The 17,052-nt window shown below is 59.9% G+C and overlaps 1 protein-coding gene across 1 annotated transcript; it reads left to right on the top strand.

Moving 5' to 3' along the window:
• The first annotated feature begins 1,680 nt into the window (after positions 1 to 1,680).
• Positions 1,681 to 16,723, top strand: LOC103051176 (sodium/potassium-transporting ATPase subunit alpha-2). The gene is made up of 23 exons (XM_088137039.1): positions 1,681 to 1,835; positions 4,046 to 4,150; positions 4,370 to 4,429; positions 4,912 to 5,115; positions 7,496 to 7,609; positions 8,321 to 8,455; positions 9,093 to 9,210; positions 9,374 to 9,642; positions 10,140 to 10,338; positions 10,845 to 10,954; positions 11,294 to 11,428; positions 11,704 to 11,893; positions 12,373 to 12,548; positions 12,739 to 12,875; positions 12,967 to 13,117; positions 13,390 to 13,558; positions 13,647 to 13,801; positions 13,908 to 14,031; positions 14,126 to 14,271; positions 14,512 to 14,642; positions 14,860 to 14,961; positions 15,102 to 15,193; positions 15,573 to 16,723. The coding sequence occupies exons 1-23, from the start codon at positions 1,824 to 1,826 to the stop codon at positions 15,599 to 15,601; spliced, it is 3,063 nt and encodes a 1,020-aa protein (XP_087993165.1). The 5' UTR covers positions 1,681 to 1,823; the 3' UTR covers positions 15,602 to 16,723.
• The last annotated feature ends 329 nt before the right edge of the window (positions 16,724 to 17,052 follow it).

The raw sequence follows: 17,052 nt of genomic DNA on the forward strand, positions 1-17,052 counted from the left end.
TTTAGGCCAGCATCCAGGAGTGCTCCGGGTCCCCCTTTTCCCATATAAGCGGCCTTGATTTCTATGATTTGGTCACCCCAAACCAGGGTCTCCGATGGGCAGCTCAAGATCTTGGAGGCCGGAGCGACCCTCGGCAGGTTCGGCCCCCTTCAGAACATTGCTGGAGTTTCCTTTCCTTCCCACAACCCTCATTAACGGGACAAAGATCACACTTCTGTGGGCACTGGCGTTCTGGTTTTGCTCCCATTTTCCTCCCAGACTGCACTAACTGAAAATGTGGTTCACCTTTTGGCTTATAACCACACACTGAGGCGTGTAAACTCTGGTTTAGCATAACGTAGAACAACCCAAGAGCTGTGGGCCAGCAGAAGAGCCAGTCCTGCTGGCGTTCGTTTGCAGGCGGCCCCTCTGTGCTCCATGGGGACTGGCCCCTGTGAAACGCAAGGGGGCTTCTTCCGCAACGGGGTCTGGATTGCTTCTGGCCTTGGGTGCCAGAGGCCTTTGGCCCAGCTGCTCCTCTGCCCCATCAGTTGTTGTCTGAAGGAAGGAGAAGAGACTGTGGGCAACACCTCCCCGCTCTCTGCCAAAGTGAGCCCCGGTCACCAGCTGTCTAGACGCTTGTCTTGCTGGGGGCTGGAGTTAAGCCCTCAAAGCCATTTCGAAGCAGACACAAGAAGCATCAGGGGAATCGTTCCACTTCCGTAGCGGAACAGAAGAAGAGCGAGCTGAGATGCGGAAAGGCCGCCAGAGCAAGGGAGGACTGAGCAAAGATGAAAAGAACGGCGGGGACGCTCGGCAGACGTGAGGATGCAACCAGTTGCCTATTGCTGCACCTTCGATAAGACAAAGAGGGGTTCAGAAACGCTGTCATTTCATCAGGAATCCCCCCCCCCCAATAGTCCCATGAAGCAGGCTAGAACGTAATGCAAGGGAAGAAAAGCGCAGCCTGAAACCTTTCTTCCCATAACCTGGTTAAAGAATGTATGGTTTGGACCTACGCAGAGAGGCAACCCGGATGCCGTTCTCTCAGAGCAAGGCTCAGCCCCAGCCCCAAGTAAGAAGACGCAAATCCTGCGGCTTCCTGAGGATTGCAGCTTGTGCTCTAAAAGCAGAGCAAGTTTCTAGCCCCTGGTGGTGGGGAAAAGGCTTGACAGCAGGGGGTCTCGTGCCAGCTCAGGTTTCAATGTTCTAAGCTGCATATGAAGGGAGGTGGGGAGAATCCATGGGTCGGGGAGACCGCTGGCAGAGGGCTGGGGTTTGGCTCTCTCGCAGGCCAGTTGAGGAGTTCTCGCTAGGCCGGGGTCCCATTTAATCCCCAGAGCGGGTTCTGCCAGCATGGGGCTTCCGTGGAAGGCCACTCAGGAAGAGCCAGGCCCCAGTTGGCACACAGGCCGTCAGCTTGTGATCTGCGACAGTGGCGCAGTCCTCTCTCTCTGTCTCTCTCCAGCCCCCCTCCTATGCAGCGAGGGGCTTTTCTGCAGCTGGTAGAGGGCTAGAGTGCCCAGAGAGTCTTCCTGTGCCAGGGGGGAGGGCTGAGCCAGGGGCCAGCCAGCTCTTCTCTGCCCAGAGAGTGGGCAGAACCAACTCCCCGGCTCTTGAAGGCAGCCTGGGGCGGGGGGGGGGGGGAGAAGAGGGAAGAGGCTGGGAAAGCCTGAGAAAAGGGGGAGGGTCCACGAGGGGAGGAGCCTTCTTCCTTCAAGATCCCCTTTCAACAAGTGCTTCTATCCAGAGAAGGAGCAGAGGAGAGAGGGACGAGTGCCTATTTAAAGAAAGGGGGACTCTGTGCCATCCAGTACCCGCTTGGCCCTCTCACTCCAGGGACGATGGGGAAAGGGGTAAGTAATCCTGGGGCAGTGGCAGAAATGCCAGGCAGGCACTGGTGGAGCTGGGCAGGCCAGGAAGTGGCCCAGAGCTGGTGTCCGCCCAAGAGGAAGGGCAGGGCACCTGGCTGGGCTGGGGGTGCAGCCGGGGGCCTGGGCAGAGTGGCCCCAAAGCTTCCCTCTCTTCTCTGGGAGTCGCCTGAGTATCCTGCCCACTCCTTCCAAACCTCTCTGTCTGCCAGCGTGATCGGATGTCACCAAACCCTGCTGGCAGGAGAGTCGCACTGACCCTCTCTGACAGGGTCGGGGGCAGAGATGCAAGCTGGAGGGGATGAGCAACCCTGGCTGCTGGACCCGTCCCCAGATCCAGGTCCTGGCCTCGCACGCAACCCGTCTCTCTGCAGGGCTCGGCTGCTGACGCTCTCCTAGCCAGCAGCTTCCTGCGCCCTTAGCAATTGGGAGGGGTGATGTTCGAAGCCCATCCAAGAGCACTTAGGGGTCTCCAGTCCGGGGCCATGGGACGGGACTCTCCCTCTCTGGACATGGGCACAGCTCCCTGGGGCAGAAAGTGCAAAAGGTGACCCGGAGCAGTTTCAGAGGAAAGGGGAAAGTGACGGTTGTGGCATGGAGGGTCTTTGGCTCTGTTCTCTTTTGATCGGTACCAGCTGGGAGGCAGCCTTGCCTTCGTGGGGAGGGGGCCCCACATCTTGTGCACGTGCCCAGGGTTGCAACATTTAAAAAAACAATTGAATCTTGATGCTGGGGAGGCTCTTAATTTCAAGCACTGTGATGGGGAGATTTTGAAATCTTCGCATCTTTCAAAAGCTGAACTTTTGGGCTAGGTGGACTTTTTCCCAAGCATTTCCCCCATAACCAGGTTTCAGAATTAGCCCCCCTTTTCTTACATGGGGCAAAAATCCTGATGACATCTGCTGGTGATGTTTGATCTCTGGTTTTGAAAGATTCCAGGGCCAGAAAAGAGGCTGAAAACCACAGTTGCGCATTGCCCCAATCTAGAGAAGAGCCCCACCCCTGGAGTGATGCCCCCGTTCTGGTCCCCCAAGCTCTACCTGGGAAGCGGTGGGGCTGGAGAAGGGGCAGAAAAGCAGCTGGGAAACAGCGAAGTAGCTGTGAGGAAAGTTTAAAAGTTTGGGAGTTTTCTGAGGAGAAGGATGAGGGAAAAAAGCCTGGTATGACAGGAATGGCAGAAAGGCTTCGCGCATGGAATTTGCTACCGCAGTGATGCTGGAATGCCCCCTAGATGGATGGCTTTACCGGAGGAGGAAACAGATTAACAGCACGTACATCTACCTGGAAAATGCCTCCATGCCAAGAGGCAGCCACTCCTCCGTGCAGATGGAGCTGAAAGGGGGCTCGGCGGGCAGACCTTGGTACAGGATAAGAAAGGGGCGCACCCAGCTCCCGCTGAGATGGGGAGGAAGTGCTGGGGCTTGGCAAACCAAGCTTGGCTGCCTGGACTGGCAAGGCCACGAAGCCGTTGGGGGCCCTGCACCACCTGGAAGGCGAGCGTCTTCCTCACCACAGAGGTGGCCCTACCTGCGCCCGGAGTCACGAAACGGGAGCAGCCCCACCCTTCGCTCCATCTCCGTGGGAGGAGGACCCAGGCAGGGTTGGGGGCTACATAAAATTGGTCACTGAACCTGATTTTTAGGAAAGGAGCAGCGAACAGACTTCCTTCGAGAGGAGCCAGCCATTGACGCTCAACAGCAGCTCCCCCAGCACAGGGCAGCACCAAATGTTCAGTCTGTGTGTTGATGTTTTCAGAAGTTTGGCAACATTGGGGGCATAGGGTTTCAGCCTCCAGATGCAGCTCCCGGCCCTTCCGGTGGTGTCCCTTAGAGTCAGAAATACCAGGACAATAATAGTCTGTCCCTGCAATCACGTTCCCAATCAGGGGTTGCCAAGCAGAACAAACTGTTCTGTTGCAACCATGGCGGAAAGGAGGCACGCCGAAGTGGCCGGGTGGGCACAGCTCAAGAGCAGAGAAGGCGCGTCCAGACCCCGGCCGTTCGCTCAGCCCCGCGTGCCTGTGTGTCTAGAGGTCCAGGGAAAGGGCCCCAAAGTTCTCATGCTTTGGGGCCCCTGAACCCCCACTGACTCAGGGCCCCCAAGGGTAAGCGGAGTCACCGCCCCACAGCAGGCAGGGGGGCCAGCAGGGTTTGCGCTCCCTGGCCCACCTTGTCAACAGCCTCTCCCCCTCCCAGACCGGGCGAGAGTCGGCACCCCCAGGGCCCACTGCCGAAAATGGCGGCGGGAAGAAGAAGCAGAAGGAGAAAGAACTGGATGAACTGAAGAAGGAAGTGAATCTGGTAAGGCCGGCCCTCACCAGCATCTCGGGGGGTACCTGGCTGCGGGGTCCCCGTGGCGGCCTCCCCGCTCAGACTCCAGGCAAGAGCTTCTGGGGAGACCGAAGTCTGGGGGAGGGCGGTCCCTCTGACTGAAGAGGGAATCCGGGGGTTCACTTCCTCTCCGAGATCCTTTGCTCTTCTGCCTTTGGGAGAAACAGTTTGTTTATCCTCCTCAACCAGGATGACCACAAACTATCCCTGGATGAGATCAGCCGGAAGTACCAAGTCGACCTCTCCAAGGTGAGTCCCGCCAAGCCTACTCTCGGCTCCTGGCCCGTCTTCCTGCGCCCGGGGATCCTTGGCAAGCCCCCCCCCCGCTACTAGCCCCCCTTCCTCCGTAAGGACGCTTGTGGCAGCCGCCAGAGCAAACTCGGGCCTGCGGGGCCTGGGTCTCTCTCCCCTCCCGTTAAACTCCAGGAGGGGATGCTGAAACAGCATTTTGGCTGAACCCCTGATGCTTTGCGCACTGTGGGAGGGGGATTTCCTCGTTTAGCCTATGATTGATTAAAAACATATTGGTGTTAATCTGCATTAAATAGTTAAACCATTTATTACTTCACCGGATGGTTTTTCATTTCACATGAACTCTATGTTTTGTTTGAATTAATTGAACTTCAAAACACTGGACTGGCCTTTGGCTTCACCCCGAAATTTGTCTCTCTCCCCTCCACTGCATTCGCCCCTTCCTTTGCTGCTCCTTCCCTTCTTCCTGGCCATGGCAGGGCCTGACCAGCGCCCGGGCAGCCGAGATCCTGGCCCAGGATGGCCCCAACGCCCTGACCCCCCCGCCCACCACCCCGGAGTGGGTCAAGTTCTGCCGGCAGCTCTTTGGGGGCTTCTCCATCCTCCTGTGGATCGGGGCCATCCTCTGCTTCCTGGCTTACAGCATCCAGGCAGCGATGGAGGACGAGCCTGCCAACGACAACGTGAGTCCCGTCGCCCCCGAAGAGCAGCCCTGCGGGGCGTGGGAAGCTCGCCTGAGCCGGAGCCACTGGTGCTGAAGCTTCGGGGCCTTTGCTGCGCGTGGAGGCAGGCAGCCCCAATGGGTGGGGCTGCTGCTTTAAAGTGGAGTCCTAAAAACTGCAGGGGGGCCTGCTGGATGCCCAAAGGTCTGAGCCTGGCTCTGATGAGAACCCTGAATTGCACCCTGAAAGGACTGGGGGCCGGGCAGGGAACGGGGGCCCGCAATGGGGCCCGGGCTCCTCCACTGGCTGCGTAACCCCCAAAGGCTTCCCCGCTTGGAAATGATGCAGCCTCTCCGCAACAAATCAGCGACTCCTGGTGAGCTGGGGAGGCAGAGAGACCCAGCGGTTCCTTCCCTGCCCGGCCTGCTAAAATAGCACAAAGCGTTTCATAAGCAGGTGCTGTGGAAATATGAGATCATTCGAACCCTGAGCTCCTGGGCTGGAAACCGGGAGCAGCCAGAACATGAGCTGCGGACGCCAGTTAACGGGGAGCAAAGCCCCACCCAGCACCCAGCTTGAAGCGGGCAAGGGCCAGAATAAAAGCCGGGGAGGGGGCCCAGCCAAGGAGGAGGCGCAGCGGGAGGGAGTTTTGCAGATGCAGCAGCATGTCCAGCTTTCCCCCCAGGGAAGGAGCGTTTCCTTTCACCCCCAGGTCCGCCCAATATTTCTAACTTTCTCATGGCTTTTTCCTCTGAAAGGGCTTTTAACAGCTGCCGCTGTTTGGGAACCTGATTACGGGTTGCAGATCAGCTCCAAACGAGCGAGCGCGGGGGGTGGCAGGGCCCTCAGCGGAGGCTGTTTACGGCAGGTTGGGGAAGAGCAGCAGCAGCAGCAGCAGATTCTCGGTGGCCGGGGAGGGGGCGGCCTGAGTGTTCGGGGTCTGTTCAAAGGCAAGGCGGGGGCGTCTACCGGGTTCTGCTCCCGGAGCAAAGGGCTGGTTGCAGAAAGAGCCCGTCTTGGCCAAAGGAGAGACTGCCTGTCCTGGACCCGGTTTGGGGTGTGTGTTTGAAGCAGACAGTCCTTGGCGGGGGGGGGGGACCCCTCTAAGAGGCATTATTCAGAAAATCAGTTCCAGCAGGGATCCCGGTCAGCAGCGAAGCCAGCTTCCTGCCCCTTCCCAAGCGTCTCTTTGTACAACGGGGAAGCCGACCACACGTCTGAGGAAAGTTCCCCGGACCAGCTTTTCAGAGGAGAAAGGAGGAACGGACGTGAAGGCCAAGCTTCAGAGGCTGTTTTGCCCGTTGCTGTAGACAAGCAAGCGAAGGCAGCCGAGGCCGTTTGCTCCCCGAAAGCCGTTCTTTTTCCCCTCCTTCTGAGAAAAGTTCCTGCTATAAATGGCTTGTCCTCCCAGCTGATTCCTTGCAGGGGAGGCTGCAGCTGTTCCGCCCTACTTTCCCCTTATTCGTTTTAAAGGCGACTTCTTCCCTCCCGCTTTCCAGGATGAGTCTGCAGAGAGTCTGCAGCTCAGCCCTTTGGGGGAGAGGGGAAAGACCCCCCCCCGTTCTCCTCCCACCCTCCGCAGCTCCCCCCGCTCGCCAGCATTTCCAGCAGTGGGCAGGGAGGAGAGACACTGGACCCCCAGGAGCAGCACCCCAGAAGCCCTGAGAGTTGCAGATGGCAATGCCTCCCCTGAAAGCTACAGTCAGCCCCTCGGCTCTTGCTTCTCAAGGGGAAAAGGCCTCTGTGTAAGCTCCTGTTCCTGCGTGGCTCCCCCACTCTCCTTCTCCTCTTACAAAGCTCTCTCCGCTTCCCCCCACCCTCCTCACCCACCCCCAGCAGACCCTTCCACGAAACCAGGTTTTCTGTGCTTCTGACAAGCCTTTTATAGGCAGCCAGGGGGCATCACATGACTCACCTTGGCCTATCAGGTGCAGGAGGGCTTTTCCATTGGTGTATTGGTCCAGCACAAAGCAGGTCCTTCAGGTGTGTGGCTGCACTACAGTTCCCAGCATCCCTCACTGTTGACCAAGCCGGCTGAGGAAGATGGGCGTTGGACCTCAACAACCCTCAGGGGAACCACCCCTGCCCTTTGCTGGTTCATTGCCATTATCGCAGGGTGGGTCGAACCCGTTCCTAACACCCCCGGCTTTGTTCTTTGCCCTGCTCAAAAGCAGCTTGACTCCCCAACAGAAGTACCAGAAACTCTGTGCTGTGGTTAGACTACAGCTCCCAGCAGCCTCAGCCACTGAGTTCGGCCAAGAGGAATGCTGGGAGTTGCGGTTCAGGGCCATCTCAGGGTACCAGTGTGCCCACCTGGTTGGAGGGGCACCATGGAAGGAAGTGTGTCCTTAAGAGCAAGCCGCTTGACCAGATTCCCCCTCTCTCCAACGTTTCTTCCCAGCTGTATCTGGGCGTGGTGCTGGCCGCAGTCGTCATTGTCACCGGCTGCTTCTCCTACTATCAGGAGGCCAAGAGCTCCAAAATTATGGACTCCTTCAAAAATATGGTGCCTCAGGTGAGCCTCGCTTCCTCTCGGGGCTCCCCTTTCTGGGATGAAATGAGGACCCCAAGGAAGGGGGCCAGGGCCGCTGTCTTATTTTTATTTATGCATCGTGCCTCGGCACTGCCAGTCCACAGCAGCGGGGAGGCGGGTCTGGCCTTGGCTCCTTAACCGACGCTGGGGGTGAGAAAAAGGCCTGGAAAACATAAGTGGTCGTAAGTGGAAGGCAGGGGAGCCTGGCCCGTGACGCTCGGTAGGTAGGGCCGTTGCAGAAGAAGAGCCCTCTCTTGGGACCCAGAATCCTTGCTGAGCCTGGGACCTCTGGGACTCCCACCCCCGCAACCTCCAGCCAAATCCAGACGTTCGTTTTTAACTGGAAAACTGCTTCCGAGACTGTGGGGTGAGCGAGAGGATTCCCAGCCAAACCCTGCTCCGTGCTCTGAGGATGGCGTGTCTCCCCCCAGAGTGACCCCCGGAGAGAAAAAGATAGGAAAAAGGGGACCCTACCCCCGGCTGCAGCCTCCCCTTCTGAGAGGTTGCGCAAAGCCAGAAAGATGGGACCGCATGCACAAAAGCCAGACCTGGAGGCTCAGGAACTCCCCACGTCCCCAACACCTGCCGACAGCGGGCACTCGGCCAATGCCAGCGGGCCTTTCATCCCTGGCAAGGGAGGGCAGCCGGTTGGAAGGGGAACGATGGTCCACTGGATGGTCTCTCCCCCCGCAGCAAGCCCTGGTGATCCGGGAAGGAGAGAAGATCCAGATCAACGCGGAAAACGTGGTGGTGGGGGATCTGGTGGAGGTGCGAGGCGGGGACCGGATTCCTGCGGACCTGCGGGTGATTTCCTCTCACGGGTGCAAGGTGAGTCCAGCCAGGAGGACCAGAAGGGACCGAGGGACACGCAGATGTCGGCCCGTGTCTTGAGGGCGGAAAGAGGTGGAAAATCCACTCCATCTTCCTAACTTTGCCTTTTCTCTTCCAATGGGATCCCTGCCTTCGGAGCAGCCCAGGAGTTAGAGCAGCTCTTCGGGTGCCTGAATGCACTGGAATCCACATTTACTTGATTTAAACACTGGGCTCCTGTTTTGGGAGCGGGTTGCCTTCCAAATATGCACAAGGCTGGGTTGTTTGGTAACCTATGGCTTTCCTTCGCTTGGGCTAACTCACTTGCAAAACAGCAGCCGGGTAAGTTGAGGCCACGAAAGGGCTCTCAGGTATTAAAATCCCTCCTTTTCAGCCTCGCGATCCAACATTAAAATAATGGTGGATGTCCGTGACAGGAGAGCAAATGGATCGTTCTGTTCTGGGCTCGGTCTGGCGTCTGGCGAGGGCTCCCACTGGGGCCATTACTTGGGGTGGGAGCCAAGGTCTTCTCTGCCCCGCTCCTTCTGGCTCGGCACAGTGCCTTTGCTCGTCTTGGGGGCTGTCCCTTCCAGGAGGACCCCCCCCAACCCTGGGGGCATTTGGTGGCCATTCCCTGCTCTTCTCTCCCGGGCAGGTGGACAACTCCTCCCTGACAGGCGAGTCGGAGCCTCAGACCCGGTCCCCGGAGTTCACGCACGAGAACCCCCTGGAGACGCGCAACATTTGCTTCTTCTCCACCAACTGCGTGGAAGGTGAAAGGTGGTCAGAGGGCAGCCAGGCCAGAGCAAGCCAAGAAGGCGGCTGCAGGACAGCCTCCGATGGGGCCCTCGGTTCACGCTGGACGGCCCCCGGGAGGCGAGGGCTTGTTAAGCAGGGCTGATGGCCCCGCCCTCACTGTCCCCTCTCCCCCACCAGGCACCGCACGGGGCATCGTCATCTCCACGGGGGACCGGACCGTGATGGGGCGCATCGCCTCCCTGGCTTCCGGGCTGGAGGTGGGCCGCACCCCCATCGCCATGGAGATCGAGCACTTCATCCGCATCATCACCGGGGTGGCCGTCTTCCTGGGCATGTCCTTCTTCATCCTCTCCCTCATCCTTGGCTACACCTGGCTGGAGGCAGTCATCTTCCTGATTGGCATCATCGTGGCCAATGTGCCCGAGGGGCTTTTGGCCACTGTCACGGTAAGCAGCGCCCGCTCCTGCAGGGTGAGTGCCTGGCATCAGGAGGAGGAGAGGTGCCCATTCTCAAGGAAGCTGGGTGGGGCCTCACCGTAGAGTAACATAAAGGGGGAGGCTCCTCCAAACAGGGGGCCGGTGGGGCAGGCAAGAAGGGGGTCGCCTGGAAAGGCAACCGGGCTTCAAGAGCTGAAGCCGAGCGGGCGGGACGCAGGGCATCTCCCAGCAGAGCAGGGCCGGGGGAGGCCAGTCGCGAGGCTGGAAAGGATGCCCCCGAAAGGATGGGTGGACGAGGCTGAAGACTCAGCCTTGGGAGGGCTCGATTCCTGCCTTCTGCGGCGAGCAGGTTCTGTGGACACGCAACTTCGTTCTTGCGATAAAGCGACTTACCTCGCGGCACCTGAAGGCAGGGTGGGGTTGCTGGAATAACAGAGATGTGTAGCCATGTCTGCCCCAGAGCCCCCACCCCGAGTGATCTCGCCTTCCCCGTCCTGGAACGGCAGGTCTGCCTGACCCTCACCGCCAAGCGCATGGCCCGGAAGAACTGCCTGGTGAAGAACCTGGAGGCCGTGGAGACGCTGGGGTCGACGTCCACCATCTGCTCGGACAAGACCGGCACCCTCACCCAGAACCGCATGACCGTGGCCCACATGTGGTTTGACAACCAGATCCACGAGGCGGACACCACCGAGGACCAGTCCGGTGAGGGCTGAGCGCCAGGGCCCCCTTCCATGGGCCCCGCCGCCTGCCCGGAGGGGTTCTCCGAGAGTGGCGGTGGGGCGGAGAAGCCGGGGCCTCCCAGGGCCAGGGCCGCGCGGCTTTGGGGGGAGCAACGGGGCTTCCCTTGGAGGGAGAATCAGAATCGGACCTGAGCGTGAGAGATGAAGAAGAGCATCTCGGGGAGGGCTTCTGAAATGCAGCCCTTTATTAAAATTGGAGGGTGCTTTAACGTTTGTAGACCGTCTTTCTCACCCTCCTGCAGAGTTTCCCTTTTGCTATTTTGAAGCTCCCGTTCATGCGTGGCTCTGCTCTTGTGGATAAGGGTTAGCATTTCATTGGGGGGGGGCGGGGGGGGCAGGTGCTGAGAGCATTGCCCAGAAGGTGCCATTTGGGGCAACGCTGCGGAGGGAACCGGCCTGGGAGCTGCAGTGTCTCTGGCGCTGCTCTGGGGCGCTCACTGGAAATCTGGCTGTCCTCTTCCCTCCCAGGAGCAACTTTTGACAAGCGCTCGCCCACCTGGACGGCTCTGGCCCGCATCGCAGCGCTGTGCAACAGGGCCGTCTTCAAGGCGGGGCAGGACAAGATCCCCATCTCCAAGGTACAGCGGGACGCCCGTCTGTCTTGGCCGCTAGAGGGCAGCACCTAGCCAGCCTCTCCTGGCCTTGAGACAGCTACCCAGGCCCAGGATTGGATAGAAGGCCACTAGGAAACCCCGAGAGCGGGAAGTGGAAGAGGTCCCCCGAAAGGGCAGTGCAAAAGCATCCATGTCCTTGCCAAGAAAGGCCACATGAGTGTTCGTGAAGTCAGCAGGAATCAAGCTTGAGCCGAGGGAGCGTCCGTCTTTCCCTTCCCTTGAAACGCAGCAGCCCTGAGTCGGGGGTGGCGGGGGGCGCTTGGCTGGCCTGAGTCCAGTAGCTCCTCTTCCCCGTTTTGCCAGAGAGACACGGCCGGGGATGCCTCGGAGTCCGCGCTCCTGAAGTGCATCGAGCTCTCTTGCGGCTCTGTCCAGAAGATGCGCGAAAAGAGCCCCAAAGTGACGGAGATTCCCTTCAACTCCACCAACAAATACCAGGTGAGGGAGGGAGGGAGGGAGGGAGGGAGGGAGGAAGGAAGGAAGGAAGGAAGGAAGGAAGGAAGGAAGGAAGGAAGGAAGGAAGGAAGGAAGGAAGGAAGGACGGACCTGGCAAACAACATGGATCACCGAGAGGGGGGCACATCTTTAACACTCAAGCATTCATCTTTGCAACGTCCCTGTTGGCAAAGACAGGGCAGGTGGGCCTCGGATCCACGGCAGATGGGCCGGGGGTTCCCCTTCTCCGTCAGCAGCTTCTCTCCCCCCCCCCGCAGCTCTCCATCCACGAGCCTGAAGACAAGCCGAACGGGCACATCCTGGTGATGAAGGGGGCCCCTGAGCGCATCCTGGACCGCTGCTCCACCATCCTCCTGCAAGGACAGGAGGTGCCCCTGGACGAGGAGATGCGCGACGCCTTCCAGAACGCTTACCTGGAGCTGGGCGGGCTGGGCGAGAGAGTGCTGGGTGAGGAGGCTGGCACGGCAGCCGGCATCCTTGCTTCCTTTGCGCCCTGGATTCTCTCGGCGGCCGTCTGCATTCAGGGCAGGCCGTCAACGGCTTAAGGAACGCCAGGACTTGTCATTACCCACAAATCGCCCTTTGCTTGTTAACTCAGAGGGGATGGCACGGGGGACTCCAGGCCTGGACCTCCATCCTCCGGCCCCACCCTCTTGGTAGCTATGTCGTGCCCAGAGATAAGCCTGTTCTCACTGGGTTGTCTGGGCTTTTAAAAGCATTTCCGACCTAGCCCTGCTCTGGCATCCAACACGCTTGCTGCCGTCTGCCCCTTGCCTGTGGTGGGCTATGTAAATATGCACGCTCAGCGGTTGTGCTCAGGATGGAGGGTTGAGCAAGAAGGGATCGGGGAGTTGCCTGACGCGGGTTGGTCGGAGGGAGCGGGGCCGCGTGTGCCCAGTCTCTCACGCCGACTTGTCTCCTCGCAGGGTTCTGCCAGTTCTACCTGCCCGAAGACCAATTTCCCCGTGGCTTTAAGTTTGACGCCGATGATGTCAACTTCCCGGTCACCAACCTCTGCTTTGTGGGGCTCATGTCCATGATTGACCCCCCTCGAGCAGCCGTGCCGGACGCTGTGGGGAAATGCCGAAGCGCTGGGATCAAGGTGAGGATTCCCTCAGCTCCACGCGGTCGAAGCACAGGCCCCGTGCCCTGGGGGGAGCACAGAAAAGGGCTGCGCTGGCACGACAGGCTCGCGGAAGATGTGCTGCGGCCCCACGGCGGGGATGAGATCCTAGGCTGCAGCGTTCGTTTGAAGAAAATCCTCAGGAGACGCTACAACTGTCTCCTGGCAGGTGATCATGGTGACGGGTGACCACCCCATCACAGCCAAGGCCATTGCCAAGGGTGTGGGCATCATCTCCGAGGGCAACGAGACCGTGGAAGACATCGCCGTCCGGCTGAACATCCCCATCAACCAGGTCAATCCTCGGTAGGTCAGCCTCTCTGCCCCCCGGTGGCCCCTGTCCCCCCGGCGGCCCCTGTCCCCCCGGCTGCTCACGCCCCCGTGGCTGTTCCCCCAGGGAAGCCAAAGCCTGCGTGGTCCATGGCTCCGACCTCAAAGACATGAGCCCCGAGCACCTGGACGAGATCCTGAAGAACCACACCGAGATCGTCTTTGCCCGCACGTCCCCGCAACAGAAGCTCATCATCGTGGAGGGCTGCCAGAGGCAGGTGGGACCGCTCAGCTCTTTGGGCCATGCACACAGCGGGCCAGCAGGGACCTGCCATCCAGAAACCCAGGGTGTGCCCAGCGGCTGTGTCCCCATAAGGAGCTTCACCAGGTCAATGAAAGACCAAGAGGCTGCTGAGACTCGATTACCATTGACCTGGGTGTCCCTGCCAGGGCTTAGTGCCTTGTGTGAAGCCAGAAACGGGGTTCAGTGCCCTGGAAGGAAGGTGTTGGGCCTCTCCCCCCCATTAACCACCTCGCCCCCGGCCTGCAGGGGGCCATCGTGGCTGTGACAGGGGATGGGGTGAACGATTCCCCTGCCCTCAAGAAAGCAGACATCGGGATCGCCATGGGCATCGCCGGCTCCGACGTCTCCAAGCAGGCTGCGGACATGATCCTGCTGGACGACAACTTTGCCTCCATAGTGACAGGGGTAGAGGAAGGTGTGTGCCCCACGGGAAACCAAAAGGAGGGGGCGACAGGGGATTCCCACTGGTGCCCCCCAACAGTCATGGCCTCCCTGCCTGACAGGTCGCCTGATCTTTGACAACCTGAAGAAATCTATCGCCTACACGCTCACCAGCAATATTCCAGAGATCACCCCATTCCTCTTGTTCATCATCGCCAACATCCCTCTGCCCTTGGGCACCGTCACCATCCTGTGCATCGACCTGGGCACAGACATGGTGAGTCTTGGCAGCTTCCCTCGATGGCTCCCAAGCCCTGACTGAACGCCATGTCCGAGGCTTACTGGGCGTCTCCTCCTCCTCCTCCTCCTCCTCCCCTGCTCAGGTGCCCGCCATCTCCCTCGCCTACGAGGCAGCCGAAAGCGACATCATGAAAAGGCAGCCGAGGAACCCGAAGACCGACAAGCTGGTGAACGAGCGCCTGATCAGCATGGCCTACGGGCAGATCGGTAGCCAGGCCTGCTTGGGCTGGGGGGGCCGTGGCCCAGCCCTGGAAGAGGGAGGCTCCGCCAGGAGCTAAGGGACCCCTGTGTGTCTCCCCAGGCATGATCCAGGCCCTCGGGGGCTTCTTCACCTATTTTGTCATCTTGGCCGAGAACGGCTTCCTTCCCACCACCTTGCTGGGCATCCGCCTGGACTGGGACGACCGTTCCAAAAATGACCTCGAGGACAGCTACGGCCAAGAGTGGGTGAGTTGGGCAGTGCCCGGAACCGCAGATGCCCGCAGGAGGGCGCCTGGCGAGAGTTGCTAGCAGCTGTGCTGTAATGGAGCCTCCACTGGCAGAAGCGGCCTCTCTCTGCTTCCCCAGCTGTCTGGCCGGCCACAGCTGGAAGCAGACAGTGGGGCCAGGTGGGCCGTGGCAGGGAGAGATCAGGGGGAGGCCCGCCTCTGCAGGAGGTCCACTCCGTCCTGCGCTTTCCTTCCGCAGACGTACGAGCAGCGGAAGGTGGTGGAGTTCACCTGCCACACCGCCTTCTTCGCCAGCATCGTGGTCGTGCAGTGGGCCGACCTGATCATCTGCAAGACCCGCAGGAACTCCGTCTTCCAGCAGGGCATGAAGTGAGCGCCCAGTTCCTTCCACAGCTAGATAGCCTTCAGGGCGCCCTCCCTCCTTCTCGGGGCCCCTTCGCAGGAGCCCCGTCTGTGCCTTAAGGCCATCCGAGTCAGAACGGCCCTCTCCCAGAGGTAGACTACCTCTGCCCGTGGAGGTTCCCTTCTCACTCCTCCACCGTGAAAACCCATAGATGCTGACTCTCCACTTCTCGCTCTCTTCCAGGAACAAAATCCTGATTTTTGGCCTCCTTGAGGAAACGGCGCTGGCTGCCTTCCTGTCGTATTGCCCTGGGATGGGGGTGGCCCTGCGGATGTACCCCCTCAAGTGAGTGAGGCCGCTCCTCCCTAGCCCTCGAGCATTGGGCTCCTTCCCGCAGACGAAGGGGGGGAATCGTGCCCCGCGCACCCACGCTCTCTCTCTCTCTCTCTCTCCCTCCCTCTCTCTCTCCCCCCCCCGCCTCGCAGGGTGACCTGGTGGTTCTGCGCCTTCCCCTACAGCCTGCTGATCTTCGTCTACGATGAAGTTCGGAAGCTGCTTCTGCGGCGCTACCCCGGGGGTGAGTGTCCCCCCACGGGCCTCCCCTCCAGCCCTTCTCCAGAGGGACCCTGCAAGGCTGCTTTTGGGTGGGGGGGCATTGTAGGACTGGGATTCTCCTTGGCTCACAAGCAAGGCAGCAGGGCAGGTCCAGACCCCTGCTCCCCCCAGGCAGCTGGTCTTCCAGTCACCCGAACGGGATGCTGCTCCCAACACCTTTACCGAACCATGGGCTTCTGAGTCCCGCCTCTGGAAGGAAGCAGGAGGGGCTGGCTATGGGCTGCCCTGGGGGGCAGACTTCCTGCTTCCAGGGCGCGCGCACACACAGACACACAGACACACACAGACACACACCCCCTCTGCCTCTTGACTGGCCTCTTTTCTCCTCCTTCCTTTGCCAGGTTGGGTAGAGAAGGAGACCTATTACTGAGCCCCCGGGCGAAGCCGAACAGCCTCTCGGATCCGCCCCCTGCAGCCTGTAGCCCAAATAGGTAGCGGAAAGATGCAATAAACGTAATCCAGCCATGTCTCCCCCACGCTGCTTCATTCAGAAAGAACACTCGGGTCTAGAAAAGGGGGCCTGCCCCCCCGGAAGCCGAAACCAGGGCTGGCAAGGGGGCTTGGTGGAAAATCGAGGCAAGAGGGGCAGAGGTGGGACGAAGGCACGCTCGGGGCTTGGGGACCCCAAAGGTAGGGAAGCGACAGGAGGCAGAAGAGTTGGCGGCGACTTGGACAGCGGGGTGAAAGCAGCGTCTCCTTCGGCCCCATCCCGGCCTCGGGGCCCTTCAGGGCCACGTCCAAGCCATTCTCCCGCCTCCGGATGGAAGAGGAGTCGTTCTCTTCAGGTGTTGGCCTGAAATATCAGGAATGAAGAAAAGACAACCATTATTTGGGGGGTGGGGGTGTTATCTGGGCGACCGCTTGAGGCTGGGAGGGCATAATTCCCTGGATGGCCTGCTGGGGGTCCACGTTGCTGCTCCACCCAGAAGCCTTCCCTCCACCCCAGAAGAGACCTTTTGGAGGCCTCTGCATGAGGGCTGAGCCTCCCTTTGCTGACCCCCGTGGGGGATGGTGTCCCCAGAGGCTATGGGCAGGTCCTCAGATCCCCCTGGCCATTTTGCTCTGCCTGGGTGAGCCCCGCCCCCCCCGCGAGGTGCCCTGGAGGCCCAGGGGCCTCTGGGAAAGAACAGGCAGCCGGCTGGATTAAAAAGAAGGTGGTGGTCAGCAGAAAGGGCCAAAATAGCCCTGGACTGACTTAAGCTCAGGCCACCGGCATTTGGCACGGATTAAAATAACGGGCAGCTGCCAGCCGGCCGGCTGGGGCTAAAAATAGCCTCCAGGGCATAGCTTGCCTTAAAGACAACCGATAGCCTAGCCTTGCCTCACAGCACCTGGCAGGTCCCCCCCCAGATCTCCATAGGGGCAGCTCTTTGCACAGAGCAGTGTCTCAACTTTGGGGGGCTTGTTCGGGGTGAGTCACAGACTTCCCAAGCCTTTGATGGTGTGACAGGAACGGGGGAAAACGTACACTGGAAAGCATTGCCTCCCCATTAAAGTTCAACGTGCGTAAAGTGATGACTCCATCTTCATGTTTTGAACCCTCTTCCCCTTTAGTCACACTAAAAGTGACCAGGGGTGGGGGGCGCTTGGGGCAGGACCCAAAGCCCCTGGGAGTCTGGCTGTGTTCTTCAGCACCCCCCCCAGAGAAAATTCTTGGGTTTTGCACCCAGGCAAAGGCTTTAAAAAAGAAAAAGGAAAAACTCTTCCATTTTCACGGGGAAGAGTTGGCCCTCTGGGCAGCTGGATCAGGGCAAGAGAGGCAGTGTTCGAGGAGTTGCCCAACAAAGGGGCAACACGCTTTGCGAGCCCCCCTCAATGACG

This window comes from Python bivittatus, unplaced genomic scaffold (genome assembly GCF_059951505.1).
Source record: "Python bivittatus isolate LINGU-HERP-01145 unplaced genomic scaffold, Pbiv_v1 ctg000180_np1212, whole genome shotgun sequence".
Taxonomy (NCBI): domain Eukaryota; kingdom Metazoa; phylum Chordata; class Lepidosauria; order Squamata; family Pythonidae; genus Python; species Python bivittatus.